The sequence below is a fragment of the Trichomonas vaginalis genome, chromosome I, assembly GCF_026262505.1.
Source record: "Trichomonas vaginalis G3 chromosome I, whole genome shotgun sequence".
Taxonomy (NCBI): domain Eukaryota; phylum Parabasalia; order Trichomonadida; family Trichomonadidae; genus Trichomonas; species Trichomonas vaginalis.
In genome coordinates, this window is record NC_067203.1 from 20,299,123 (window position 1) to 20,326,435 (window position 27,313).

The 27,313-nt window shown below is 30.7% G+C and overlaps 15 protein-coding genes, 1 non-coding gene and 2 pseudogenes across 18 annotated transcripts, besides 1 other annotated feature; 10 read left to right on the forward strand and 8 right to left on the reverse strand.

Annotated features, from left to right (window-relative positions):
• Positions 1-12,455: part of a mobile genetic element that runs on past the window's edge.
• TVAGG3_1018630 lies at positions 1,793-2,861 on the forward strand (annotated as a pseudogene). The gene has a single exon. A coding segment is annotated over exon 1 (1,069 nt).
• TVAGG3_1018640 (uncharacterized protein) lies at positions 3,788-4,105 on the forward strand (the record flags this gene model as incomplete). The annotated part of the gene is made up of 1 exon (XM_051254728.1): positions 3,788-4,105. One exon carries the CDS (start codon positions 3,788-3,790, stop codon positions 4,103-4,105), a length of 318 nt encoding a protein of 105 aa, XP_051080302.1.
• On the reverse strand, positions 5,769-6,056 carry TVAGG3_1018650 (uncharacterized protein; the record flags this gene model as incomplete). Its single annotated transcript, XM_051254729.1, has 1 exon — positions 5,769-6,056. One exon carries the CDS (start codon positions 6,054-6,056, stop codon positions 5,769-5,771), a length of 288 nt encoding a protein of 95 aa, XP_051080303.1.
• On the reverse strand, positions 6,077-7,633 carry TVAGG3_1018660 (integrase core domain containing protein family; the record flags this gene model as incomplete). Its single annotated transcript, XM_051254730.1, has 1 exon — positions 6,077-7,633. One exon carries the CDS (start codon positions 7,631-7,633, stop codon positions 6,077-6,079), a length of 1,557 nt encoding a protein of 518 aa, XP_051080304.1.
• Positions 7,758-8,330, reverse strand: TVAGG3_1018670 (DNA/RNA polymerase superfamily; the record flags this gene model as incomplete). The annotated part of the gene is made up of 1 exon (XM_051254731.1): positions 7,758-8,330. One exon carries the CDS (start codon positions 8,328-8,330, stop codon positions 7,758-7,760), a length of 573 nt encoding a protein of 190 aa, XP_051080305.1.
• TVAGG3_1018680 lies at positions 8,355-11,228 on the reverse strand (annotated as a pseudogene). The gene has a single exon. A coding segment is annotated over exon 1 (2,874 nt).
• Positions 12,456-13,171: 716 nt separating the features above from the next.
• Positions 13,172-13,798, reverse strand: TVAGG3_1018700 (10-hydroxy-9-(phosphonooxy)octadecanoate phosphatase protein; the record flags this gene model as incomplete). Its single annotated transcript, XM_001307698.2, has 1 exon — positions 13,172-13,798. The coding sequence occupies one exon, from the start codon at positions 13,796-13,798 to the stop codon at positions 13,172-13,174; it is 627 nt and encodes a 208-aa protein (XP_001307699.1).
• Positions 13,799-14,006: 208 nt separating this feature from the next.
• On the reverse strand, positions 14,007-15,209 carry TVAGG3_1018710 (uncharacterized protein; the record flags this gene model as incomplete). The annotated part of the gene is made up of 1 exon (XM_001307697.1): positions 14,393-15,199. The coding sequence occupies one exon, from the start codon at positions 15,197-15,199 to the stop codon at positions 14,393-14,395; it is 807 nt and encodes a 268-aa protein (XP_001307698.1).
• A 108-nt stretch (positions 15,210-15,317) lies between these two features.
• TVAGG3_1018720 (RNA polymerase II transcription regulator recruiting protein) lies at positions 15,318-16,711 on the forward strand (the record flags this gene model as incomplete). The annotated part of the gene is made up of 1 exon (XM_001307696.1): positions 15,323-16,177. The coding sequence occupies one exon, from the start codon at positions 15,323-15,325 to the stop codon at positions 16,175-16,177; it is 855 nt and encodes a 284-aa protein (XP_001307697.1).
• Positions 16,712-16,774: 63 nt separating this feature from the next.
• TVAGG3_1018730 (arsonoacetate metabolic process) lies at positions 16,775-17,989 on the forward strand (the record flags this gene model as incomplete). Its single annotated transcript, XM_001307695.1, has 1 exon — positions 16,906-17,964. The coding sequence occupies one exon, from the start codon at positions 16,906-16,908 to the stop codon at positions 17,962-17,964; it is 1,059 nt and encodes a 352-aa protein (XP_001307696.1).
• A 52-nt stretch (positions 17,990-18,041) lies between these two features.
• TVAGG3_1018740 (uncharacterized protein) lies at positions 18,042-19,187 on the reverse strand (the record flags this gene model as incomplete). Its single annotated transcript, XM_001307694.1, has 1 exon — positions 18,338-19,171. The coding sequence occupies one exon, from the start codon at positions 19,169-19,171 to the stop codon at positions 18,338-18,340; it is 834 nt and encodes a 277-aa protein (XP_001307695.1).
• Positions 19,188-19,658: 471 nt separating this feature from the next.
• On the forward strand, positions 19,659-20,867 carry TVAGG3_1018750 (uncharacterized protein; the record flags this gene model as incomplete). Its single annotated transcript, XM_001307693.1, has 1 exon — positions 19,659-20,867. The coding sequence occupies one exon, from the start codon at positions 19,659-19,661 to the stop codon at positions 20,865-20,867; it is 1,209 nt and encodes a 402-aa protein (XP_001307694.1).
• A 666-nt stretch (positions 20,868-21,533) lies between these two features.
• TVAGG3_1018760 lies at positions 21,534-21,606 on the reverse strand. Its single transcript has one exon. It is a non-coding gene; the product is annotated as a tRNA-Arg (tRNA).
• Positions 21,607-21,909: 303 nt separating this feature from the next.
• TVAGG3_1018770 (subunit 21 of Mediator complex family) lies at positions 21,910-22,466 on the forward strand (the record flags this gene model as incomplete). Its single annotated transcript, XM_001307692.2, has 1 exon — positions 21,910-22,326. One exon carries the CDS (start codon positions 21,910-21,912, stop codon positions 22,324-22,326), a length of 417 nt encoding a protein of 138 aa, XP_001307693.1.
• Positions 22,467-22,657: 191 nt separating this feature from the next.
• TVAGG3_1018780 (rRNA processing) lies at positions 22,658-23,800 on the forward strand (the record flags this gene model as incomplete). Its single annotated transcript, XM_001307691.1, has 1 exon — positions 22,658-23,800. The coding sequence occupies one exon, from the start codon at positions 22,658-22,660 to the stop codon at positions 23,798-23,800; it is 1,143 nt and encodes a 380-aa protein (XP_001307692.1).
• A 322-nt stretch (positions 23,801-24,122) lies between these two features.
• TVAGG3_1018790 (Initiator binding protein 39 kDa family) lies at positions 24,123-25,109 on the forward strand (the record flags this gene model as incomplete). The annotated part of the gene is made up of 1 exon (XM_001307690.1): positions 24,123-25,109. The coding sequence occupies one exon, from the start codon at positions 24,123-24,125 to the stop codon at positions 25,107-25,109; it is 987 nt and encodes a 328-aa protein (XP_001307691.1).
• Positions 25,110-25,651: 542 nt separating this feature from the next.
• TVAGG3_1018800 (putative phosphatase, domain 2 domain-containing protein) lies at positions 25,652-26,394 on the forward strand (the record flags this gene model as incomplete). The annotated part of the gene is made up of 1 exon (XM_001307689.2): positions 25,652-26,350. One exon carries the CDS (start codon positions 25,652-25,654, stop codon positions 26,348-26,350), a length of 699 nt encoding a protein of 232 aa, XP_001307690.1.
• Positions 26,395-26,770: 376 nt separating this feature from the next.
• TVAGG3_1018810 (uncharacterized protein) lies at positions 26,771-27,229 on the forward strand (the record flags this gene model as incomplete). The annotated part of the gene is made up of 1 exon (XM_001307688.1): positions 26,771-27,229. One exon carries the CDS (start codon positions 26,771-26,773, stop codon positions 27,227-27,229), a length of 459 nt encoding a protein of 152 aa, XP_001307689.1.
• Positions 27,230-27,313: the final 84 nt, after the last annotated feature.

A 27,313-nucleotide genomic window follows, 5' to 3' on the forward strand; every position in this document is an offset into this window, starting at 1 on the left:
ATTTCAAATAGAAAAATAGGTGATGAGATAACGGATTAAATATTTATTTTTAAATCATAATAAATGATTAAACAACAGCAACCACAACAACTTAAGGCGCAAAGACCCAGGTCCTTCAGACCATTACATACGCCATATATGCATATAATTCAAAGACGGCAGAACAAACGCAAAGGTTGAAATATGGAGATTTGGAGATAGTATTGAAAAATGAACATTTCGAATTCGTTTGCAAGGTGGTGCAGTGATATCAAATATAAAAGAAATTTTATTTATGAATTCAAAATTAAAGGTATAACGATGATATAACATCAATTCCACCAGAAGAACAGAGATATTACGCATTAAATGCATTTCCTAAAGTTTTGAAGATTGGAAGATTTAATTTAAATGAGGAATTCATAGAAGGTTTCCTAAACGACATAATGAGAAGGTGGATAAGGAATATGTGGATAGTGAATTAAATAAGAAGGAAATTTGGTTTATGTTGATGAAAAAGATAATGAAATTAAAGAAAAGGTTGAATGGTATCATGAATGGACATCGGAGACTTTTAAAGTTAAAGCTGATACAGGAATGGGTTTCAGGATGTTTAGACCTTAAAGCAGATAAGAACCATACACAAACTTCTCAACTGTTGCTATAGAAAGTATTGAAGGAACGGTTGACGGAACTGATGGGATGCATTATATTATAATCCTCCTAACTTTCCACAAGGTTTAACATCGAATGAAAACATAACAACGATGAAAAAAATTAAATGTAAAAATGTTTATGTCATGGATGATGAAAATAAAGTTAAATTCACTGCTCAAGATTTATATGATAAGAAAGCAGACAAAACAGAGCTTCAAACATTAAAGACTGAAATACTTCAAACATTATATCCTGTTGGTTCTATTTATACGTCAATGAATTCAACAAATCCATCAACAGTTTTAGGTTTTGGTATGTGGAAGCAGATTGTAGATAAATTCTTATACTGTGCTAGATATTCAAAGCAAACAGGAGGTTCGAAGAAAATTAAAGAAGCAAACCTTCCACCGCACACTCATACAGGAAACAACACAACAGGTAATCATTCACATTCAATAACAAAAAGAGGTTATATAAATCTTGCAGCGGGTTCGGATAGATGGGGAATGAATAGATATGATATCACAAACTGACCCAGTAGATTCAAGCACAGGTATTTTTCTGTGGAACCTAGGAAATCATTCACACACTTTCACAACAAATCCAACAGGCTCGGGTAAAGATTACATGCCACATTTGTGACTGTATTCGCATGGTACCGTGTTCATAAACACACTTGACCCAGACTTTTGGGTCAAGGCTTACCGAATGAACTAAATATATTTTATGTCTGTAATTAATTAGGTAATGAAGTAATGGATGAACTGCAGAAATAAATGTTTACGTTAATGTTTACGTTAATGTTTTTGGGTTATTCAATAATTAATTATTTTTGAAGAACTGAAGGTGTCACCAGGTCACCATGTGTCACTCGGTTAATTAACTTCTCTGAAAAAATGAGACAACATGACATTTTGACAACAGTCGGGGAAATAAATGTTTACGTTAATGTTTACGTTAATGTTTTTAGGTTATTCAATAATTAATTATTTTTGAAGAACTGAAGGTGTCACCAGGTCACCATGTGTCACTCGGTTAATTAACTTCTCTGAAAAAATGAGACAACATGACATTTTGACAACAGTCGGGGAAATATGATGCAGCCCAAAAATAAAGTTAGTTTTAAAATTATTTTTATTTTTTTATTCCTATATAAATGACAGCAACAAACAACAGCAGCAACTTTATCGTTTCTGATGAAAAAGTTATTGATTCATTAGCTGAGGAATTAGTTGTGGCAGAAACTAAAACCCTCAACGAAAGAATTGGTGAAAACAAGATTGATTTGCATAACTACCTCAAACACGATGGAGGAAGAGGAAGGAAAACTGGTACAGCTTTATTAGTAAATAAAATTTCAAATTTAACGATTATAGATGTTGATATCAATAAATCGTACAATGATGAACTTAAAGAAACAGTTAGAAAAGATATTTTATCAAAACTTTCGGATAAAGATGTTATCGTTAAAACCGCTTCAGGAGGTCTTCACATTTATTGCAACACTAATTTCTTCTATTCAACCTCGAACAGAATGATTAAATGTTATTCCTGCAATGATTATGATATTGATATCATGACTTCTATGGATGAATCAAAACGTTCATTAGTGGTTATGGCTGATTCAAGAGTTCGCAAGAATGCATCAGAACCAATCAATACATACTCATTCATTCGCGGAAGTTATGATTCAACATTAACTAGAACAGTGAATGATATATTAAATGATTTGAATATTAAGGTAAGAGTTGAACAGAAGAGCGAAGAAATAAAGACTATCATGAATGAAAACAAAGATGTAAACATTGACGATAAACTAGCTCAAAGCATAGTTGATGGCATCAGTGATTTTGAAGTACATAATGACGGTGGAAACATGAATTTAGAAAAAGAAATAACATTGTTCACACTGTTTCAAGCTATTAATTCGTTACCTAATCATTTAATTAATGAAGCATACGATAACGTTTATAAACTTCTGCAGTTTAACAGAAAATGCAAAAAGTAATTTTGAAAAAGCACGTAGTAGATATGCACATTTAATGACTTCTCCATTTGTTTTAGTGAAGATTCTAAAACTATATCAAAAGGAATATTATGATGAATACGTTTTGCCTTTATTACGTAAGCCAAAAATAACATTTGATATCAAACTTGATGACTCGTTTTTGATAACAGATATTAGACGCAAGGCTGAAAATCATCAGTATAAAAACAGTTCTGAAGTAATTGAGGATTTATCACGTGTAATCCGTTTTGTAGATTGTGGAAAAAATATTTCATTCAAAAGGACTATAATATCCACGATAAAATGAATCAAATATCATTCGTTCTTCAATCAAACATGAAAGAGTCACTTAAAATGATTAAATTATTTAAAGAAGAAGGTAAAACAATAACAGCATGGGACGTACTACTAAATCAATTGTCTTCATTAACTGTTAAGGGTGTTTGCTTTAAATCTGATTCCCCAGATGTTTTCTCAACGTTTCAGGGTTATAAATACAACATTCTCGAAAAGCCTGATTACTCAAAAATTGAGATGTTTATGGATTTCATTAAAAGAAGCCATTTGTGATAATAATGATGAAGTGTATAAATACCTACTCGGCTGGATTGCATCAATGATTCAACATCCTGGAATCAAGAATGAAAAGCAATTATTTTGAAAGGACTTCAGGGAACAGGTAAAAACAGATTTACAGACATTATTTCTGAACTCCTCGCTGGTTATTCATGTAAAAACATTACTGAAATAAGTGAGCTAACGGGTAATTTCAATTCGGTTGTTGAAAATAAAATGTTTCTTGTACTTAATGAACTCAAGAATGTAGGTGAAGATAGACTCGCAAACTTCAACGCTTTGAAATCAATTATTACGGATAATGAGATTAGAATTAATGAAAAGAATCAACCCAGAAGAACTGCTCAGAATGTTGCAAACTTCATTTTCGTAACTAATAACGTTTACCCTGTCAAAATTGAAGTTGGAGACAGAAGATACGTAGTTTTAAGAGTTAATGGTAAATTCAAGGGTCAATTTGATTACTTCAAGAATTTGATGAATTCATGCACAAAGGAATTTTATGATAATTTACTAACATATTTTATGCAATATGACCTTTCATCATTTAATGTACGAATCATACCGATGACTGAAGCCAAACAAGATTTAATTGAATTATCAACAAATCCTTTAGCTGTATGGATAAATACACATTATGATGAATTGAGTGCAGGTATGACGTGTGAAAATGCTCTATTCTGCAAACCATCAGACATGAAAGACAAGAATTTCCAAATGAGCATTAAGGATAAATGTGATAAGAAACAGAGAAGAATAGATGGTAAACAAACATGGTGTTATGTTTTGAAAGAAGAAATGAAAGGATTATATAAACAGGTTGAACCAAACGATAATGAGGATTCATTTACTGACGATGAAATACCTGTAAATGATGCTTTATAAAGTATGATTGGAATTTATTTTTGCCTTCCTCCTGTGTTGTTGTCTAAATGTCATGTTGTCTCATTTTTTCAGAGAAGTTAATTAACCGAGTGACACATGGTGACATAGTGACACCTTCAGTTCTTCAAAAATAATTAATTATTGAATAACCTGAAACCATTAACGATAAAATATATTTTAGGTGAAGTGGTGAGATCTCACCTGTTTTCTCACCTCATTTCTACCCTCAAGATTTACAAACGGAATCTCTTCTCTCGGTTTTCCGAGGGAAGCAATCATATGAGGAAATTCTTCTAAAATTTCTTTTGTCTGTTGGTTTTCAAACCAATGATATGCTTGCTTTGTAGAACGAAGAGCATTCATTATACTTTGCATTTGGTACACGTCATCTTTGACCGAACGAATGAGACGTAACTGTTTGTTTATACTGTATGTACTCGTATTCTTCATTTATGGCTTCATGAACGATAGCAGTTGTTGTGTTCTCTGTTGTTGACATATCTGTCATTTCATACAAAATAAAAATAATTTTAAAACTAACTTTATTTTTTCTGACTTTCACAAAAGACCAAAAATAAACGCTTTACATGTATTTTTCAGCAACTTCGTCAAATAATTTTATAGCTTTATCTATCTCATCTACTTCAAACGTTTCTTTACCTTTCATGGGAGCACCATACCTTTTCTCAAACTTTTCAAGTAGTTCTGTTTCAGCAGCTCTCATATCATTAACGAACACAACCTTGACTCTATTGACTGTACTGTCATATCTTTGAGTTATATTATATGTTCTTCCTATCTTATATCTCTTTGTATTGAAGTCCTTCGGTTTCTGAACGATGTAAAGTAAGCCTTCACTGCAACGTTCTGAGTCGAATGAACCATATGTTATGAAGTTATATCCAACAACTGGGTCTAACCATAACAAAACTATTGGTATAAGACTTTTGTCAATGAGATATGCTCTTGTTCCATGAAATGCTACTGATATCATAAGCTCAGGATTTCTTGTCAAAATTTTCTGAGTTGAAGCATTTCTAACCCAGTCGCTTGTTTTCTTTTCAGATGGAGATATAATGTCTGACAAAGAATATTTGTTGTATTTCTTTGAGTATCTTACGTTTAAATCACCTATTCTAACCACTTTGGTGTCATTGTCAATCTTTCTAACTGTTTCAAACTCAATGTTTGTCATTACTGTTCTTACATACAAGATAAAAAATTAGGTGAAATCTCACCTCTTCACCTAAAATATATTTTTGTCTGATTTACACTCATTACGATGAAATCATGACAAAACATTAACGTAAACATTTATTTCCTGCTGTGTTGTCAAAATGTCATGTTGTCTCATTTTTTAAAAGAAGTTAAATGACCTGGTAGCACATGGTAACATGGTAGCACCTTCAGTTCTTCAAAAATAATTAATTATTGAATAACCTGAAACCATTAACGTAAACATTATTTTTGGTCGTTTATGACAAAATTTTATTTTTATATAAATGGATACCCCACAAGCTCAAAATTTACCACGAATCATAACAAGGGAGGAAATGATAAAAATGATGCAAGAACATGTTAAAAATAACAAACCACTAAAATTGAGAAAATGTGGTTATGCAGTAATGATGGAAAGAGAGATGTTGTCGAAGAGGAATAAAAATTAAATTTGGATTGAGTTTAAAAATTCATCTTTATTAAATTCATCTCTTCCAATCAATTTATTTATTCTATTAAATTCTTTTATTTTTGCTTCACTCAGTTTAAGGATTGAACGGTAAGTTTCTAATTTTTCGATTATTTCTTCATCGTTTTCAGTTCCATTAGTTTTATGGGCATCAACCCCACCGCATTGTGGCTTCTTTTTGTAATAGCATATTTTTGATTTAATTCTGTTTAGTTTCTTTTTATATTCATCGTCTGGACTCTTGACTGCTTTGTTGTCACTCATTTCTTACGAAATAAAAAAAATTAAATATTATTTAAATATAATGGAGTAATAAAATAAATCGGAATTTCTATTAATTTATTGTCAACTTCAACTAATGCATTGCCGTTAATATATCTAACAAATTCAGCTATTGTGTCAAATCTTCGTCTTCTTTTTGTCATTGATTTATCAGTTTTTCCATAATCGAGATGAATCAAAACTTTATCCCCTTGTTTAAAATTCATGAGCCCCGAATTAATTTGTTCACGTTTAACATCATTCAACCTTTCCATTTGCTTTCTAATATACTCCCATTCTTTTGAAATATCATTTTTCATTTCCACTGGTTTCATGTTTATAGTTCTATGCCATGTATTATTGTAATAATATACTAACTGTTGTATGATGGAGTCATGATTTCCATCCCAGTATATCTGACCGTTAACCCCTAACGCATCTCTAAGAGTTCTCATTACCGCATCAACTATTTTATTATGAAACGTATATGGAGAGGATGAAAAGAAAAAATTAATTTGTGGGAAATAATGAGTCATAGTTGCCTGAAATCCTTTATCACCATCACCCCTGATATTATCTACTCTTTCATGATCTAGTAAGTATTGAATAGCTCTTCTTGTTTCCTGTTCTGTTTTCCCTTTCACTGGAATGCAATATAAATATCTAGTGTTAATGTTAATGGCAAATAAATAAGTAACTTTTCCTTTTGAATATTCTAAATGATCTATTTCGTATGAATATGGATATGGAGCAAATGAAGGGCGACTAAATTTTTCCTTTAACGGTTGAATTTTCGGGTCAATTGGTTTATTTAATATCTTGAAACCCTTTTTAAAATCTTTTTGTTTCTTTAATGTTTGAAATGGATATAATAAAGTGAATGATGAAGGATTAACTGAAGGAGGAGGAGGTACTGTCGTTGGAGGTTTTGGTATTGCAAGTGGTTTAATTTTATCTGCTTTGATTTTGGATTTCATTCCTTCCTTCATTAATTCTGGATGTATTCTATTCATTTGTTTTAAATATGCTGTATATAAAGGTTTGATATACTTTCCCGCTTCGAGTTTATGTTGAAGGATGAATTCCAAAAGTTGATCTTCATTTAAAAGTCGGGCTGAATATGGTTTAACTAATGAATCATAAATTAAAGCTTGTGCATCATTTATGGTCTGAAGGACCTGGGTGTTTTGCACCATTTGTTTTTGTTCCTTTGGCTGTTGAACATTTGCTACTTTAGACCTCGGCTTTGGCTTTTGCGGCTCAGGATTATATAATTTATATAATTCATCAATATCTTCTTCTGTTAATACTTTATTTTTGAAATCTTTCAACTGTTTAAGTTGTGATTTAGTTTTTTCCTTTGTATATTCATTATTTTTAATTTTGTCTTTAATTTTAGAAATTATTTTATCATGATATTTCAAAACTTCATTTGTATAATACGGATAATAATAATCCATATCATCACCCGTTATATTGTTATCATATTTTTGGAGATATGATTTTAATTCATAATAATTAAGAAAATTTTGATTAAGTACTAAATCATCAATTAAAATTTTTAAATCTGTGTTATCCATTTATATAAAAATAAAATAAATGTTTAAGGGTGCCCACCTCTTTGAATCATAGTATCAAAACCATCATTAACGGTTCCTTTTGTCTCTTCTGTGGCATTTCATTAAAAATAAACTTTAAATTGTATTAAATAAATGGCATACAACATCCATTTTCACAACATACGGCCTTAGTGTGTGCTCCTGTTAATGCAGTCTTACCGATTGTTAAGCGAGTCATTGACCTGTTTTTAAGTTGTAAATTAATATTCTGACCATCAAATATCACTTTATCATTTATTATATCCAAATATTTTTTAGGTGTTAATTGCTTATTTTGTCTTAAACTAACACCTTTCATTTTTTGTGCAATCTTTTTAAAATCACCCCCATCAATTGAACCGTTGAATGATGTATAACACTTAGGACATAAAGCAACCATGTTATCACCTTGTTTCTCAATTGCTAAACCCAATAATTTTTTCTCATGTGCTTTTTCTTCAGCTTTATTATTTAATTTAGGTTTAAATTTCTCATCAAAACAGAAGAAATCAAAAGGTGCGAATTTGAAAATGTTTTTATCATAAAATTGTTTATCGGTAACAATTGCTTGAAATGCTTGAGTGTTAGGAAGATTTGGGTCGCCAGCGATTGCCCAATAAGATGAATCGGTATCACCTTCAATGAAATGAAAACGATTAACATTCATGCATTTATACATAAAATCATAAATGAAAACTAAATACTAGTATTTAGCATTATCTAAAGTGAAGAATGCCTCTTGTAAACATGTATCACATCTATAAAATCTATCTTTGAGCATCACTTGATACGTATCTTCACCTATTTCTCTTATGTTTTTAAACTTATTTGACATACATGCAACGCGTGCCTTCTGTGCATTCATTATTTTAGTCTTTGCGTAATTTTGTGTATTCATTGCATCGTAACCATATGATCCATTAAGCGAAATCTTGCAAAATAAACTTTTTCCTTTATTTCCTTCTAATTCAGCCTTTTGTCTTTCGTTCATAAATTTGTTCGCAAATTCATTAAAACAAGTGTTTTTCGTAAATGTTAAAATTGATTGAATATCATCGATGATAAAATGAAATCTGTCTATTAGATACCAAAGATAATAAGAAGAAAATGGTTGATATTGGTTGTGTGTTGATGCTAACTGAGTTAATTTTCTCTGTTTCTGGTCAACCGGTAGATTGTTTGATTTCATGTAATTATACATAAAACTACCAATTGTTTTTTCATCTGTGATAATATCTAAGTTTCTTATTATCGGTAAAAAGTTTATGTAATCATTAATGTATTTTTCATCAATGTGACCCTTTACTTCAGCCACGAATAAAGTATTTTTCTTCTTAATTATTCCCAGTGCTTTTGCTTTCTTTGTTGCTGTATCACAAATGATAACACCTTTCAATCTTCCCGGCATATACATTTTATGGTCAGTATATGAAATCATGAGGATTAGATGAAAATGATGAAGGATATAATGAATTAAAGTCAACTCCAACGAAATGAGTCATAATGTTGGTGGTGTCCTCATTTGATACAGTTTTAGTTTCTGGATTATATGAAAGTTTATTAATGTGCGTGATTCCTTTAAGATTTACTCTATGTTGAACATTTGATAAACCACCAGTAATTCCATTACGGAGAATGTGATAAGCTTCAACTGAATCTAAAGTCATTGGTAAATTATTTTTTAATGCATAATTTCTTAAATTGATTCTTAAACGTTGAACATCTTCATCTTTATTTGATTTTACGACATTGCAATAACAACACATTAACTGACAATTTTCTTTGGTATGTGGTTTTTCATTATCGATTCTATCCAATGTTGGTTTATTTGCATATGTAAACGCTTTACCACACATTTTGCATTTAGATGAAAGGATTAAATCGTGATAGTATTGAAAATCATCCATTGAAACATTATTTTTAGTATCCCTTTCTGCTTTTTCATCTTGTTTCTTATATGATTCAATTTTATATTTCCAATACTTTTTCGTTAATTCAAAACTTGATTCTATCTCTTCCTCAGGATATTTTTCATTAGGATTAAAGTCTTTATATGCTAAAGCGTAACGAATCATTGAAGCATTCGATGATAAAGAAAGATTATGAAGCATATCAATTTTATAAACAAATGTTTCTTCAATAATTTTATCAATTGGGTCAATCATAATTTCAACATCTTTATTGCAATAATGAATAAAATATTCTAATCTATTCTTAAAATTTTTAGCATCATTGAGATATATTTGATAATCACTATCTGATATAGTTTCTTGAGTTAATGCTGAATAAAATGAATCTTTCGTGAATGGTTCCACTTTATATAATTCTTCTTCGTAATTTTCCCATGTGATGAATTGATAAGGGAAAAAGGATTTAACACGTGATTTATTGTTTCCGAAATCTTGAGTGAATTGGTCTAATGTCCCACCCGCTATATAATTTCTGATGTCAATAAATCTCAATTCATATGGAACGTTTGTTTTCTTTACAATGATTTGCTTAAATTGTGAAGATGAACCCAGCATTGATTTTATTTTCCATTTTGCAGTGTTTAAATCACGAAGAATTAAATTTAAATCAAACTTTCCCGAATTAAAACCTATGATATTCACTTTATTGAATTCCTCATCTAGAAGTTCTTTAAATGCTTCCTTCTGTTTTTCATTTAATGTATGAGACAAAGTCCCCGCCGTTTGGTCCGTTTGCGACTTCATTAATTCTTCATATTGTTCAATATTTGATTTAGCAACTAATGAACAGGTTGAAAATAAAAACTCAATCCAATCAGAAATAAAAGAATCACTCGAAGTTAAGCAAAAATTCCTCGTATATGTTTTATCATTTAATTTAACCGTTGATGATACCATGAATGGTTTTAAGTAAGCATTCAAAGTTGCACACTCAGAAAGTTGTAATTCTTCTTTAGTCTCTAATGTTTCAAAGTCAAAAGTAATATAATATCTTGTCGGTTGATAATATTCCTGCAAATTATGAGCTAATAACCACTGATATATCTTCTGTTTCGTAATATGTGGTGCATATGGTTGCTGTGTCTTTTGCAACTGAACGTCTTGAATTAATCTTCCATTATTTTCTTTACATTTCTCACAATGCTTTAAAAATCTTCTTTGGTTTTTCCTTTCTGGATCATCACGGATAGAATAAACTTCTTCTTTACAATATGGACAAACTTATAGCCGGTGAGTGCTTCAACGTCTGTTATTCTGTCAGCGTGAAGTTTTCCACATGGACTCTGTGTTAATAAAATATTTACTGTTTCAAATTCTGGATCTATCATTATTGATTCCACTAATGGAAAGTCTACCTTATTTATGTCCACGTCTTCTGGTTGAGGATCACAATAATAGAAATCAATATTAACATTTAACATTCTCGCTAATCTCTCACTTTCTGATGAAATGTCAAACCCTTCATATGCATCTATTGCTTCATTTAAATAACTTCTACGAGTTTTAGGATTAACACCATCAGGAATGTTATAGAAGCGTTTAAATAACCTTCTACCTTCTGCTCTAATTTGATTATCATTCATTTTAGCTGTTCCGTTTTTGTTCATTTATGTAAGAATAAAAAATAAAAAATAAATAAAAAAAAGTTTATTTTTTAAAGCCCATAAAATGAATTAAGAACACATAAATTTTTATCATCTGCGACGTGACGAATACATTTTAATTTACTCAAGAATGCGTACCCTGATACATTAAATCTAATTCCTGTCTTATTTAATTTCACAACTTTGAAAAGGAATGTATGAATAGCTATAAAATGATGAGAAGATGTTTTATGGGTTGCTTCCATTTTTTCTGAAATAAATGAATAAATATAATGCTTATAGTTTTCATATCTTTTATGTTCTTAATAACGAATGGTATAGACCTTTCAACTTCGTCTTCCTTCGGTGCTGTTCTTTCATATGAAACATTATTGTATCTTCAATAATGAAACCACAATCACACAAAATTTTATATGTTCCAATGGTTTCTTTTGATATTTTATCTAATAAATCAAAAACTTTATCAACACCTGTGCATTTATTTAAATAATAATTTGTGTAAATATCATGATCTTCTTTCTTAATCGTATTAGTTGCATATGTCACGTTTTTAAGAGCTTTTTTGAATTTCTCAGAATCGAGAGGGGTGAAAGTAAGATACAAGGGTATTTTTCATTATCAATAAATTGTAACTTATGTTTACGAATAAATTTAGTACCTTCTTCTGAAAGTGTTTCATCTATTTCGCCATCTAATAAATTTTGTGTTGATTCTGAGACATAATTTTTATATCTTTCTTCATGAGATTTCTGAACTGCTGATTCTGAAGCTGGGATATTCATTAAACCCTCTACTTCATTTTCATTATATTTTTCAACTTCTCTTAATTCCTTAATTTTTTCATCTATTTCATCTCTTATTTTTTCCAGTTTTCAATTTCAATTTCATCGTATTCATCATCTTTAATCCGTTCTTCATAATATTCAGGGAAAACATCAGGTTCTTTAGGTTTTTCTTCTTCAGATGTGGGATATAAGAAATTTATAACATCATCTTTATTCATTTTTCCATCATAATCTAAATCATTTAATAACTCGGCAAATTTTTGACAATTTCTTAAATAATATTTACTAACTTCATAACACATCTCATCTAATATATCCTTTATTTCCTCGTTTGTGAATCCTAATTTTTTAACGTTGTTAGTTTTGACGCTCATTTCATACAAAATAAAAAAATAAAATAATAAACATAACTAAGTTTCTAATTTTTCGTAAGAAGTTTATTTTTTATTCATGAAAATAATTATTTCTAATTTCTTTTACTCTCTCGTACATACTAGATTTGAAGAATTCAGAACTTTTACCATAATCTCCTAAATGTTTTCTTATCCCTAACGTGTGCCAGTTATTATATGAAACTGTATAAACTTTATCTTTATCTTTGCATCTTTCATCACTTCCAATATATTTATATCTCAGTTTTGATTTAGCATTTTCATATTCATTAGCGTTTAATAATTCATAGTCTTCCTTTTTAAATAAATGTTTTATGTATTCAGGATTTAATACTCTACGTTTATATGCTCCTAACTTAGTTCTAAAGGTTTTTCTACAAAATTTAGGAATTCCATCCTCTTTAATGTCATCAATGATTTCCATTTCATTATTTTCAATTTCTTCTTCTCGTTTATGAGGTCTTTGATTATGACTCCATTGATTCCATGAAATTAAATATTCTTTATCATTATATTTATACCTCATTAGCTTATTTTGGCTTTCATATTCATTTAATAATTCACAATCTTCATTTTTAAATTGAAGTTTAACCCATTCAGGATTTAAACAATGTTTAATTAATCGCGGAATATCTGACATCATCTATATATAGCTTCTTTTATAAAAGATAAAAGATAAATTATTTTAAAATTAATGTTAATTTTTTAAAATGTGTTTAGTATATAAATATTTTAATGTATCGTCTATATATAGATGCAACAAAAAAAGTCACACAACCCATCCTATCATACTACTTTCTTCGTAATTAGGTTCGAAATCTAAAAGTGCATTTGTTTGAAGAGTAAATGCCTTTGGATTCCATTTTGAGGCTTCAGATGCAATATCTTCAGAAAGTCCAATGTTCATATAAAAATCTCTTCTTTGTGTAGGAGTCTGTTGAATTTTAGCCCATATATCTGGGGTAGCTCCAGCTTTTTTAAACAGTTTATTAGAAAGAGCTGGGCCACCAGTCAAAATAATTCCTTTCACCAATTCTGGATATTTCATTGTGAAAGCCACAGAAATTGTACCACCAATGGAATGAGTAACAATTACAACTGGCTGTTTAATGTTTAAAGTATCAAGAATTGCTTTGAGATCATCTGCATTTTTCTCCATTGAATAATAGCTTACATCTGTTGGAGCAGATGACATTCCATAACCTCTATTATCATGTGTAATGCACTTGTATTTCTTTGACATGGCCTTGACTTGATTTACCCAAATATCATGAATACCCATGTATCCAGATTGGAAAATAATTGGCTGTCCTTCGCCAGTTGTCTCAAAGTATATTTCAAGACCATCATTTGTCTTTGCCCATGATGATGTATGAGCCACTTTATCTGCAGACATGATAAAAAAATGAAATGACTTATTCAAAATTAAATCCAAATGGTTCTGTAAATTCTAAAATTGGAATTCATAATAAAATTAAGTAATATTATATATTAAATAAGAGAATAAAATCGACCATTCCCAAAATTGATCGTCTCTTATCAAAATCATCTAAAATTGAATGCATCACAAAATTTCAGAGTTCTGCGATATCACTTTTCTTTGGCAGAAATCGGAAAAATTTTTATCATGTAATTATCATTCACACTATTTATAGACTCTTATTTTCATATTTTCAATGACTACAGCTAATAATCCATTGAACTTTTGTGTATATGCTTATGTATTGATGAATATTAATAATAAGATTTTAAATATTTATTCATATAGAACAGATAGATAACAGAACTTTTTCCAAGTTTAGATATGAGTCGGTAGGGGCATTACATCAATCACTCCAATTGCCCGTTATTAGGAATTAAATAAAATTTCCAAATCAAGGTGAATTTGATTCATGGTATCAAAAGTTTTAATCTAAAATACCGGTAACTAAATCAATTAAGTGGAAATCCATAAATATTTCTTTTCATGAATAAGATTGAATTTAATTTCTTAATCTTCTATGCATGCATCCATTAACAGTTGAATGAACTGGTGCAGTTTTTGACCAACATCACTATCAAAATTATATTTTTCAAGAATTGGTTGAAAATCATTAATTTCTAGTGGAAATTGTGGTAAAACTTTGCAAATGTCTTTAACAATTTTAGCTGCTTCAGAAAATGATTCCATTGTATCCTTAGATTCTATCAGTAAGTTTTTAGTTTGTGAATATTTGGCATCATTTTCTTTTTGCGCAATTTTATTTTTAAGTTCGTTCTCTTTGATTGCGAGCTCACGTCTCTTATCAGAGAGAAGTGTAGAATTAGTAATTATAAGATTATCATTTTCTGATCTTTTAATCATTATATTTCGCTTGCATTCGGTAATTTTTCTTGTAAGTTTTCGTTCGTATTTGGACTTTTCCTCTTTAAGACGTTGATTTGCATGAATAGCTTCTTCATACCAATTATAGTATGGATCCTTCCTGTTTTGTTGAGATATTTTGCTGCTAGTTTGTACTTTTTGTACGCTTGTTACTAATTTATTGGGAATTATCGGCTTAGGAATTTCAGATAACGAATCATTTGAAGTATTTGTGGTATTATCGGGTTCATTTGTGATGTTTTTGACTGTTTTCCTTTCATTGGTATTCTTCTTGAATAATTTTGGTTTAGTCGGCTCAATAGATATAAAATTTTGCGAAATTTGTTCTTCTGTCGATTTCTTTTTAGATTCAACGTGAACAATGAAATATGCATCATCAGAATCATCTATTAATTGATATGGATCAGAAGAGATTTCATATGTTTTCTTCATTTTTGTAAAAAAATCTTCTGTTTATCAAAGAAAATTCAAAACGTTCACTTTTGATGGCACTTTTTAATTTCTTTATCAAAAATTTTACAATTTTGTCACTTTTTGATTGTTACTATAAATTTTATGTCTAATTCTTGGACTGAGGCAGACGATAATTTATTGAAACAACTTATCGCAGAGTACCAAAAACAGTGGAGTGTGATAGCTGCACACTTTCCAACAAGAACTCCTTCGCAAGTTGCCAGTAGATGGGAAAAGTATTTAGATCCCAATCTAATTAAAGGCGCTTTCACGGAAGAAGAAGATAATCTTATTCGCCAATTTGTTGCCGTACACGGACCTCGCTGCTGGCAACAAGTTACGGAATTTGTTCCAATGAGATCAGCGAAACAATGCAGAGAACGATGGTTTAATCATCTTGATCCAACAGTTGTCAATAAAGACTGGACTCCGGAAGAAGATCAAGTCATTTTCGAAAGACATCAACAAATTGGTCCAAAATGGGCCCTTATCTCAAGACAACTTCCCGGAAGAACAGACAATGCCATCAAAAATAGATGGAACGCATCGATTTCAAAACGCGTAAAAGTAGACGAAAATGGAGTGGAATATTTAGCTCCAGATACATCTAAGAGGAAGAGAAGAGTTGCCAAGCAACTTCCTTCTAGACCACCTCCAATTCGCACTGTTACACCAGAGATAAATACGGCTCCTCAGCCATTAAGATCATCAACACCTCCTCCACCAACAATTAGAGATGAAGAATTATCTCAATTTGTTGCACCAATGGAAAATACCAGCTTTGTCGACGTTTCTCCACAAGGTTCCTATTTCTTGATGAGTCCTGCAAAAATTTCACCGTATTCATTCAGTCCTAGTGCTGGAATATCCCCTAACTCGCCATTTAGAAACTTCTTTAAGTCTCCAGGTGCCGATGATTTTGTTTATGAACCATTCGATTCTCCTATGTTTCATTAGTGACGTTTTGTAAGTTGATTTAAATGTTTATTCATGATTTTAACTAAATTTTATTTCATCGTATAAATAAATGATATATATATAGTTTAGAAGCATAAATTGATTCATTTTAGAATCAAGTTAACAAAAACTCAATCATCATTAATCGATTTTCAAGATTGAATGTAAGTAATCTATCTGAGTGCATGATTTTTCTTGTTAATCCTTCTCCATAAGATAAGCGCAATCCATATTGCGGAAATAACAAATAAAAATCTTAAGATTTTCGTTAGCATACTCAAATTTGTCATAAAGTTACTTTGCTATTGGATATCTTGAATTTTAGAATGCAAAATCATCTCTAAGCCTTTGAAATTGAGATTATTATTTCAATGAATGATATTTTTGCCGAAAATAGAACGATTGCAGATATGATTATGTAATTTAATCCAACATTTTTTATAATTTCGATTCTTATTTTCGATTTTGAGCCCATTTTATGAGCGAATAAGCATATAATGATATAAGAGACTAATTTGTTAGATAATTTCATTGATCATGCCAACACCCATTTTCATCTAACCGTTATTTTTGAATAGTTGGCAAAAAAATTCAATACCGCAGACCAACTGTAAACTATTCAATCATAATTTACATTGAAAAGTGACACCAAACATATTTCAGTGAATATCTTCCCTCTCAATTTTGATTTTTTGAATCAACTATTCAAATTCATTTCATTTCGATTCATGCAAGCAATGCACGAGCAAGTCTCTGAATACTATGGCAAGACAATCAAGAAGACAGAAGACCTCAAATATGAGGCATGCGTTGTTGGAGGCGAAGAAACAAAGCATCATAAACAGATTCTCGCAAAAGTCTCACCTAAAGTCATTGAATCATTTTACGGATGTGGATCACCAATTCCAGACCCACTCGAAGGAACTACATCAATTGATCTTGGAAGTGGAACAGGTCGTGATTGTTTTGTTATTTCAGCTCTTGCTGGAAAAACAGGCAACGTCATTGGTATTGATATGACACAAGAGCAAATAGATGTTGCAAACGAAGCAATTGCATACCATAAAGAGCATATTCTTGATGCATCTCCAATTGAATTTAGAAAGGGATTCATTGAAGATCTTCGTGCTGCTAATATCCCTGATAACTTTGCAGATGTTGTCGTTTCCAACTGTGTTATTAACTTATCACCACAGAAGAAAGAAGTTTTCAAAGAAATCTACCGTGTTCTCAAAGAAGGTGGAGAATTACATTTCTCAGACGTCTTCTGCGATCGCTCTCTTCCAAAGGCTGCACGTGAAGATAAGGTTCTTGTTGGAGAATGCATCGGAAACGCAATGGACATCAATACATTCATCGCTTACATGATGGGAGTTGGCTTCAAGGATTTCAGAGTTGTTACATCCCGCATTCTAAACTTACCAGAGTTCCCTCCAGAACTTATTGAGCCAGGAACCGTTTTCTGGAGTATTACAATTTCTGCTTTCAAAGGTGTTCAACAACCAGAGTGGAAGCATGACATTGTCATGTACAAGGGTGGCATCCCAGGAAGCCCAGAAACCTACAAGCTCGACGCAAACCATTCTTTCAAGGTTGGAGAAAAAGTCCCAGTTTATTCGAATATCGCTGAGATATTATCCACTAAGAGATACTCACCATTCTTCGAGATCAACAAGGACGAGACACGCGAAGCACCAGCTCCAGTTCCTTCTTTCATGGAAGTTGTCTTTGCAAGCGAAGCATCAAGTGGTAAAGGCTGCTGCTGTGGTGGTGGAAACTGCTGCTAATACATCTTAATCATTTATTATAAACACTTTTATTTTTTAATTTTGATTATTTTATATTTATTCTTTTTTATTATTACCACCTGATTAAATCTGCCATAAAAACATCATGTGATTTCATGTATATATTCAAAAATCAAAGATTATCAAAAATTATCGAAGAATTTGAAAGAATATCACTTAATTCACAAAAAATCACCCAAAAATCATATACTCAGATAAATTACTTACATACAATGTTTAAATGTTTCAAAAATACAAACAAAAATTAGAAAATATAAAATACAACAAAAAAGAGATGCAAATATGCAAGAAATCTGAAAACACTGTTCATGACAATCACATGAGTATCCAGAAATGATCATCAGTTAAAAAATTATTTATGTTTCGAAGCCTTAATGATTAAATCTAAAATTAGTAACTTACTTTGTTCGCATTTCTGAATTCCTTGCTTCAGAGCATCGATTTCTGATTCAAGTTCTTCAATCTGTAGTTGTTGTGTTGTTTTTGTTATTTCTGGAGGGTTGACTGGTAATTCATCAGGATAATTAGTAGCTGCCTTTAGTCTGGCATTTAACAAGTTCTGTTCTCGGATAAGTTCTTTTTCATTCGAACAATAATTTTCAAGTTCTTGTATTTTTTCTTGTAGTTTTGGTATTTCAGCGATATGTTTGTTGTATACTTCGCATTCTTGATTCATAATGTTAGTAGCGTTTTGTTCTGTCTCGAGTTTTTGATTGACTTCTTTTAAAGATGTCTGTGTTTTGCTAATTTTATTCTCAAGAGAATCAATAGATGCTTCTAAACTGGAGAGATCGCTTGTACTGAAATTTTTAAGTAATTTTTTGGAATTTGAATCAATATTTTGAGGATGAACAGTACTAAATAATGTGTATTGGGTTGGTTTTCTAATAAATATTTTCTGCTTTTCTTGTATAAGCTGTTGATCAAGATTAAAGCGTCGTTGAATGTTAGTTTTTGATTGCATTTCAGAATAATCTTGACTAAGTTGAATAATTTTAGGAGAAAATCGTTTGCTTTTGATTTCTAAATAATCTTTCGATAATCTTGCTAGAGATTCTTGACCCATAGTTACATTTTTGATCAAAGGAAGCCTTTGATTCTTCAATCGTGTAATTTCTGAGTCTAATTTCTGATCTTCGAGTGATAGTTGATATAATTGTTTAAGCAATAATTCCCTTTCATTCATTCCAAATTAACAAAAATATTTATGTCAGTTTTTATAGAACTGACAGTTATTAAATAGGAAACGAACTTCATATCATCTTGAAATATCATATAGATTTGACCAAACATTAAACAATATTTGAAATATATGAAAAACCTAAGAAATATTCATTATTTCCGATTCATTAGATAACATCCCTCTTATGCAATCTAAATTAGTCTTCGATTTTTTCCAAAATTTTTTCATCTTTTAATTTTCATATTAGAAATTCTAAGAATTTATTTTCATTTTTTGATTTTTAAAACTTTTTTGGAGAAAAATCAGAAATTTTGAATCAATCAAATAGTTCAATATTAGACATATTTATTGTTTTTCCTATTAAAATTCATTTTTATGAAATTAAGAAAATTTTATTCTAAATTTTAAGGAATTTGCATATAGATGCTGATTGAGTTCTTTTTTTCATCGCATGGGTATCTAGGTTTCTTATAAATCATATTCATTTTTGATGATTCTTTTCTTTTTATCTTTAGCAAGGGCTGATGACTTTTACAGTGGCCACTTATTTGTAGTCACAGCCACTAAAGATAACGCTGAGGAACGCCTCAATGATCTTGCCAAGTCTTGGTTTAAGAGAGTTCCAGAAGTTCATATTTATATTGATGAAATTTCATATCAATTAGCCGACAGATTAACAAAAGAAAACCCTCGATGCAAAATGATATTCCACCAGATGCCTGAATCGTCTCCATTCCTAATTGGTTCTGGATATGATTCACCATTATCACGAAGCCGCATTAGAAACTTATTTGTTCTCAAAGATATATACGAAAAATATAAGAGTAAGAGATGGTTTGTTATTCTTGAAGACCAATCTTATCTAGTTCCTTCAAAATACGCTTATACCTTTAACTGGAAAGATAGCAACAAACCCGAAATTTGGGGCCATTCAACATACTTCTTTGATTCGAATTACAGATTTTTCGATAAAGACCAGACAAGACTTTTTTATGATGTTCATGGCGGTGTAACAATCTCAATTAAGCTTCTTGAAATGATGTACAACAATATCGATACAATTGCGAATATGTACGCATCACCTTTGATCGAAGAAGAGATCAAACTTTCGGCTTTAGCAAGTTATTCTTATTCAGAATTTTACAAAGAGGTTCCATATCATATGTCTTGGATTTTCTGTCCATCGGATATGGAGCAAATCCAAAGAGAAAGACCTAACATTGGTCGCGATGTTATTTCTTTTGCAAATATGGGCAAAAAATTAACAACACTCTACAATGGAAATGTCGCAGAGTGGTCAGACAGAGAAGGAAAACCATTACAAGCAGGTTTCGATAAATACGTTGGCCAACAATTAACAATGACTTATCCAGAACCAGGTGCTTATATTAAATTTACATTCGGATACTCAATAGAAGCTTTAGGAGTTAGAAATTATAATACTGGCCCAATAAAACCAGTTTTCGATGATATGGATGAAAAAAATCCTTCTTTTTACACACAGAATTTCGAAAACTTTAATGTTACTTATGAATGCGATGATTCACTTGAAGATGGTGAACTTGTTTCTAATGGAGATCATCCATTTAATACAGAAACAATTGTTGTTTCAATTAAATGTCCAAACCCTTCAGACACCATGTTCTATAAAGAAAACCAAACCCCAACCATCCTTAATGTTACAACAAATTGGTTATAAATGTTTGATATAATAAAAAAATTGTTATTCTTTTTTTTTTCTTATTTTATGTGTGAAAAACTTAGGTAGATGACATTTCTCATATAAGAATCATATGTTATGTATATGATTTGTCTCGGGATTAAGAAATAAAATTATCATTTTTAGTATTAAAATAAATATTTAAAGTAGTTAAACATTTTAATTAGAGTATCGATCTGTAATCAATTCTTATCCGAATATCAAGTCGTATACAATTATGTAAATATTTAGGAAAATTAATGGGATTTTGCATACACTTTGGAATTGATAGATTAAAGCTGCTATTTTGCCTTTAGCTGAAGGATCTGGATTTTCTGGGGAATAGTTTAATCCGAATGTCATTAAAAATCTTTCCTGATTAAGAATGCAAACTGCATTAGTAAGGATAATAATTCCATAAATAATTGACCACTGTTTGTTAGAAAATAAAATGAACTAATCCAATCATTGGTTATTTGAACTCGTCACTTTTCATAAAATCAAAAAATCTAAGATTTACATGTCAAATTGTCAAATGGAAGTTTATATTGATTTTTAACACATTAAATAAAATATACATAAGAAGAACTATCTGTATTTTAGGAAACTTATGAAATTTGATGACATAAATTTTTTTTCTCTCAAACAGAAAAAAAATTAAAAAAGCAGCTTCGGGGGGACTTGAACCCCCAATCTTCTCCTTAGAAGGGAGACGCATTTTCCGTTCTGCTACGAAGCTTCTTCGATAAAGTCTTTTTTAAAGCTTTTCTGATAGATATCAAGGACTTTTAATTCATTTAGATTATAACGATTCCTTTTGGAAATGGCTAAACAAGGTTCTGTTGTTCCATTGCTCATAAATACTCTTATATTTTTTATAAAAAAATTAACTTTTAAAAATATCCATCAAAGTTTTCTCTCATTGGTTGATACTATTATAACCATTAACTTCTGATACAATTGCCCATTTCAATTCTTCATTCTCTAGCTAATTTTCCATAAACTGAATCATCAATTATTGTCACCTTTATGTCACTTTTAAATGTCAGCACCTAAGCTTAGAGATCATGTTGGCTTACTTCAAGAAGGCTTTGAAGGCCTTTTGACAACAATTTTCCGCACAATCGAAAATATCCAACGTGATGCTTGCTTAGCTCCAGGAACTAACGAAAATCAATTAAAATTCGAAAATCTTCCACAAATTGCAGAAGAAATTGTTAAACGCGTCAAATATATCGATGCTCTCATTGATGAGGCAGACAAAGAAACATGCATTGGCAAGGATGAAAAAGAAATTCTTCAATCCTTAAACGACAAGAATCTCGAATACGAACAGGATGTTGAGTCATTATCTCAAAATTGCGAACAAGCTGAGAAATGGCTTGGCCGTATTCGTCAAATGCTTGATGTCATTGCTTCTAACACCTGGATGCACCAAACAGAAACCCAGGACCAATAAATTTGTTTATAATATCCTTAAATACAAACTTATGTAATTAAACACCTTTTTATAATGTTTCGAAATTAATTTTTATTTCATTTAAACGTTTGAACATTACCATAGTTAACGTGCTGCTACTGCTAATCGCAAAATAGATTTTGTTAATGATAAAATCTGCAGTTTCTAACATTCTGACATTGAGACTTAATATATTTTACATTCAAGCTCCTAATGGAGAAATTTGAGTAATGTTATGGATAGTTAGATTATTTATGATAATAAAATGGAAGGATTTTAAAATCAAAAAAGTGCCAAAGATTTTTGCTCTCTGTGATTTTAGAAAAATAAAATGAGTGGAAGGAGACTTTTTGTTGCATGCAGTGCTTTGGATGACTCTCCATCACAAATTGTTTCTGAGAAACTTGCTTCTATTGAACCATACAACAATTTTTCAACATCTTTAAGCAAACATAATTTTGATATTGTCGACAAATATTTAATATCAATCATCGTTAAATCAAAAGCCGGATCAAAACTATGCATTAACAGCGATATGAAACTCCAAAAGCGTGCAGAATGCTCCATTGATGCTAATGTAAATTGTATTACAGTAGGTGGTGGCTATATTGCTGCAGGCTTAACAGATGGAAGATTATGCCTCTGGAGAGCATCTGATGGCGAGCTTGTTTTTGATGATGATATGCATCTTGGCCCAATTTCATGTCTTTCAATCAATACATCCCTATGGGTTATTTTTGCTGCATCAGATACAGGAAGAGCAGCTGGATGGTGCATTCCAGACCTCTTTAAGGATGCTCAACCAGACCAAACATGGTCAATTCATTCATTAGGTATTACAGATATGGCAGTTTCTACAAACGGTCGCGTTTTTACAGTAGGAAAGGACAAATTACTTAAATGCTTCGATTTTTGCGCAGGATGTGAAATTCTTTCAGTTTCATTCGAAAATGAACTTACATGCTTATGCTTAGCCCACAATGAAGGCATCGTATATGTTGGTGATGTTGCTGGAGGAATTTATCCGATTTACTTAACAGCAGAATCAGAAATTGGCGAAAGATTTGATCCGGGCCATTCAATGGCCGTTACTGATCTTGCTATCAGTGATGACGATCGTGCTCTCTATAGTATTTCACTTGATAGATATATCCATTGCTGGGATACGTCTTCAGGCGTTTCAATTAAGAATCGCCAAATTTCTGGAACTCCTTTCTCCTTGAAATGGCTTCCAGACATTCCTAAAGAGGAAACAGATAAACAAAAGGGAAGACCTCCAAGAGATCAGAGAGGAAAACCAAAAGGTTTCCCTGTTTTGAAGAAATCAAAGCAAACAAATCGCGATGAACTTGTTTCAGCTCCTCCATCAGAGATTCCAATGATTTCTCCTGATGAAGAAGCTCAAATCGCGATCACTGATGTATTTTTAAGCAAATCGCTTAATTCTGATTCTGTTAAGGCAGAATTAAAATAAATAGAAATAAAATAGAATTTGTACTTAATTAAATCATTCATAAAAATATTTTTTTTAGATATTCTTTCAAAATTATTAATTATCATAGACATATTATATGAAATATAGTCATAAATGTATATAAACATCCAATATTTTCACATACATGGTCCAGAAATGCATATGTTTTGTTTTGAATACTGAAATTTTGAAGAATCTTGAATTTAAATTCAAAACCATAATGTGTTTCAATATTTATTCAATAAGATTGTTTCCCGCCAAAAAATACCGTTTTTTAAAATTTTCGTCAGATTTTTCTTTGTCTTTTTTTTTATTTGAGTGAATGGACGCTGGAAGACCACTACCTCCAATCCCTGGACTTGACGGAATTCCTGATGAATTAATAAATCACCTTAGAAAACGATCAAATAGAAAAGAAGATTCTCGATTTCCATACAAAGTATTCGCTTTACTAAAATGGGTAGGCTACGATCAAAATAGAGCAAATCTTGCTGGATGTGGCTGGGTGTCAGACTCACAAAATGAATTTTATATTCACAAACCAAGATTATGCGAGGTTTTAAACGTTAAATTAAATACATTAAACGTAAATTTGAAAACACTAGGATTTGAACAAACAAGAAAAGTCGGAGAACATTCCTACTTCAAAAACGATATATTTTCAAAAAATTCTTCGCAACAAGACTTTGAAAGAATACGAAATAGTCGCTGTAAACCAGATTCTTTAATGCATATGAACGCAAAAGCAGCTTATTTTCCACTTCTTGAACATATTCAGTTATTCATGATGGATGAAAAAGCCATCAGTATGTTCAAAAAAGAAGTCATACAAAAATGGGAGAAATTGGTTGGTTCTCCTTTGATTTTTGCAGTTTCAATACCTGTATTTACCAAATATTTGTTAAATTCTATCCAAGATTCATTAGGATACCATGATGAGAATAATACTATACAACAAGTTTTAGTCGGAAAAACACCCAACGTTGTCACAATTTTTGATTTTGCTGTTTTTTTGGCCAGATTCGGTCCTTTTGATAATGTACCTTATAAAATCATGCAATATCAGCAAATACTTCATATAATTCAGCCAGACTATTTCATGTTCACAGCTCCATCGTTAATTAACTACTTTTCAAGTACTTTCCATAATTGCTTTAGTTTCAAAATATCTCAAACAGGAGAATATCACTGCTATAATCTACCGCTAATTTCATCATCAGCTGCTTATTTGGTGGATGAAGATGGAGTTTATTACAAATCATGGGAAAAAATGGTTGAGGCTAATCACTTTTTGACACAAAGAGGATAAACATCACATAGGTATTCGATTTTGTTTGTAAATAGTGTTTTATATGGATGAAATTTATCATTTTTTTTATTTGATCCTATTTTATGCATGTATTGTCACCACATATCGTATTAGTCAAGAAATTAGAGATACTTTCTATGATGTTTATATTCATTACACTATTTCAGGTTACAGATTTTTTACAAACGGTTATATTCAGAGAATATCTACTGTCGTCTAAGAATCGTTCAATTTCCTATGCTTATTTTCACCTTCCTGTAAAACATATACCACGCCCACTGCCGCGAACAAAATTTCCCAAATGATAATTTTGAGAAAATCGATTCCAAGTTTATAGAACACTCCATCTCCCCATTTAAGGCCAGTTTCTACAACCCATATCATAACAGGCCAAATGAATTGATGGAGAAATTTTACATGATCCCGAGAATCAAATATTCTTTATAAATAGTATCTTACAAGAGTTAATTATTTTGTTACGATTTCGAAATCGTAAAAAATTGGTCGGTTTACAAAATTTTACAAATTCATTTTTACAAATAATGAAAACTTTGATAACATTTGATATAGACGGAACACTTCTTAACTTCTCCGATAAAGGCCATTGTTATATACGTGTATTTAATCAAACTTTCGCTGACATTTTTGGCGGCGACAAAAATCCGAGAGATTATTTACCAAAAAGAATGTGCGGAGCTACAGACAAATATCTTCTAAGTTATATGATCAAAGAAATTACAAAGCAACCAGAAACAGATGAAAAACTTTATCATCAATTTCATGATGAAATCATTTCACGTTTTGTGAAAGAGTTTGATGGTAGCATTTCACTCACAAAAGGATGCAAAGAGCTACTTGATCATCTATCTAAAATGAAAAATGTTGGTTTGGGTGTATGCACAGGAAATTTCCCCGAAATTGCACAAAAGAAACTTTCTTCATGCGGCATTTTAGATTATTTCGATAAGGATGCATGCTGCTTTGGAGCATCTGAAGAACGAACCAATGTTTTAGCAGATGCTATCGCTTCTGCAACAAACAAACACGGAAAATTCTCAAAAGTCATCCATTTCGGCGATACTGTCCCAGATTATAACGCTGCACTTGATAATAAAGCCTTTCCATTTTTAATTACCTATTGGGGCTTTGATTCTCATGTTCCACAGCTTAATTTCAAAAATACTTACAAAGATTTTATTGAGTGCAAAGAGGACTTGCTTACACTCATCAATTCCGAATAGATGTAATTTTTCTATTTTTATTAATAAATATTTGTTGTTTTTTCTTATTAATTACTTATATTTTTATGCCTAGGAATAATTTTTTTTTTCATTCGAAATCATTCCTATTTTAGTGGGAAAAATTATTGAAATTGTGAATGTTCCAAATAAAGTCGTCTTGTGTTATTGCTTTGAGCAAAAAGAAGAGAAACCAATATTATCTTATTTTGGTTGATGTTTTTTTTTACCACAAAACGATAAAAAGTCTCACAAATGTAAAATGGTAAACAAATTCGAATTCATGACAATTTTTTTTCAAGATAGGTTAAAAACATTCCTAATAGATTATACACTAATATTTATAAAAGAGAAAACAAGCAATTTTCTGCCACTATTGAAAAAATAATTGAGTTATTATGAAGCTTTATCAACGAATTATTAATGCAAAACACATCTATTACAAGGTATAAACGTTCACAAGGTCGTCCAGCCAAAGATCCAGAAACAATCAGCATAAATGAGATGTGTGAGGAAAAAATTGCTAAATTGGGAGATAGATTTTCTATAATAAAACAAAAATATGAAGATTTAACAAGGAACCAAATGTTGGATTTTGCAGAAAAGATGAAAAAAGAACATAATATAAAAATAAAATATGCAACAAAAAGAAATCTGACCAGATTTCTAATATGGATATGTGAAAATTACGAAAACCTTGCACCTTATTTAGAATCTCTCGTCTCAACAAGTTCATCTCCAACAATTGGCATCATTACAGAAGCTTCAAAATCTAATGAATCTAATGAAAAAGATGATAATAATGATTATGATGGTAATACGTGTTATGTAATGGATGATACGGAGTTTACAGAATTTCAAGAAATTCAGGGTGTTTTTTAAAACAAAATCATGTATTTTTTTATTTATTCATGTTTTCTCCTGTTAAAGTCAATTGTATACAAACTATTACATTCTTATTTATTT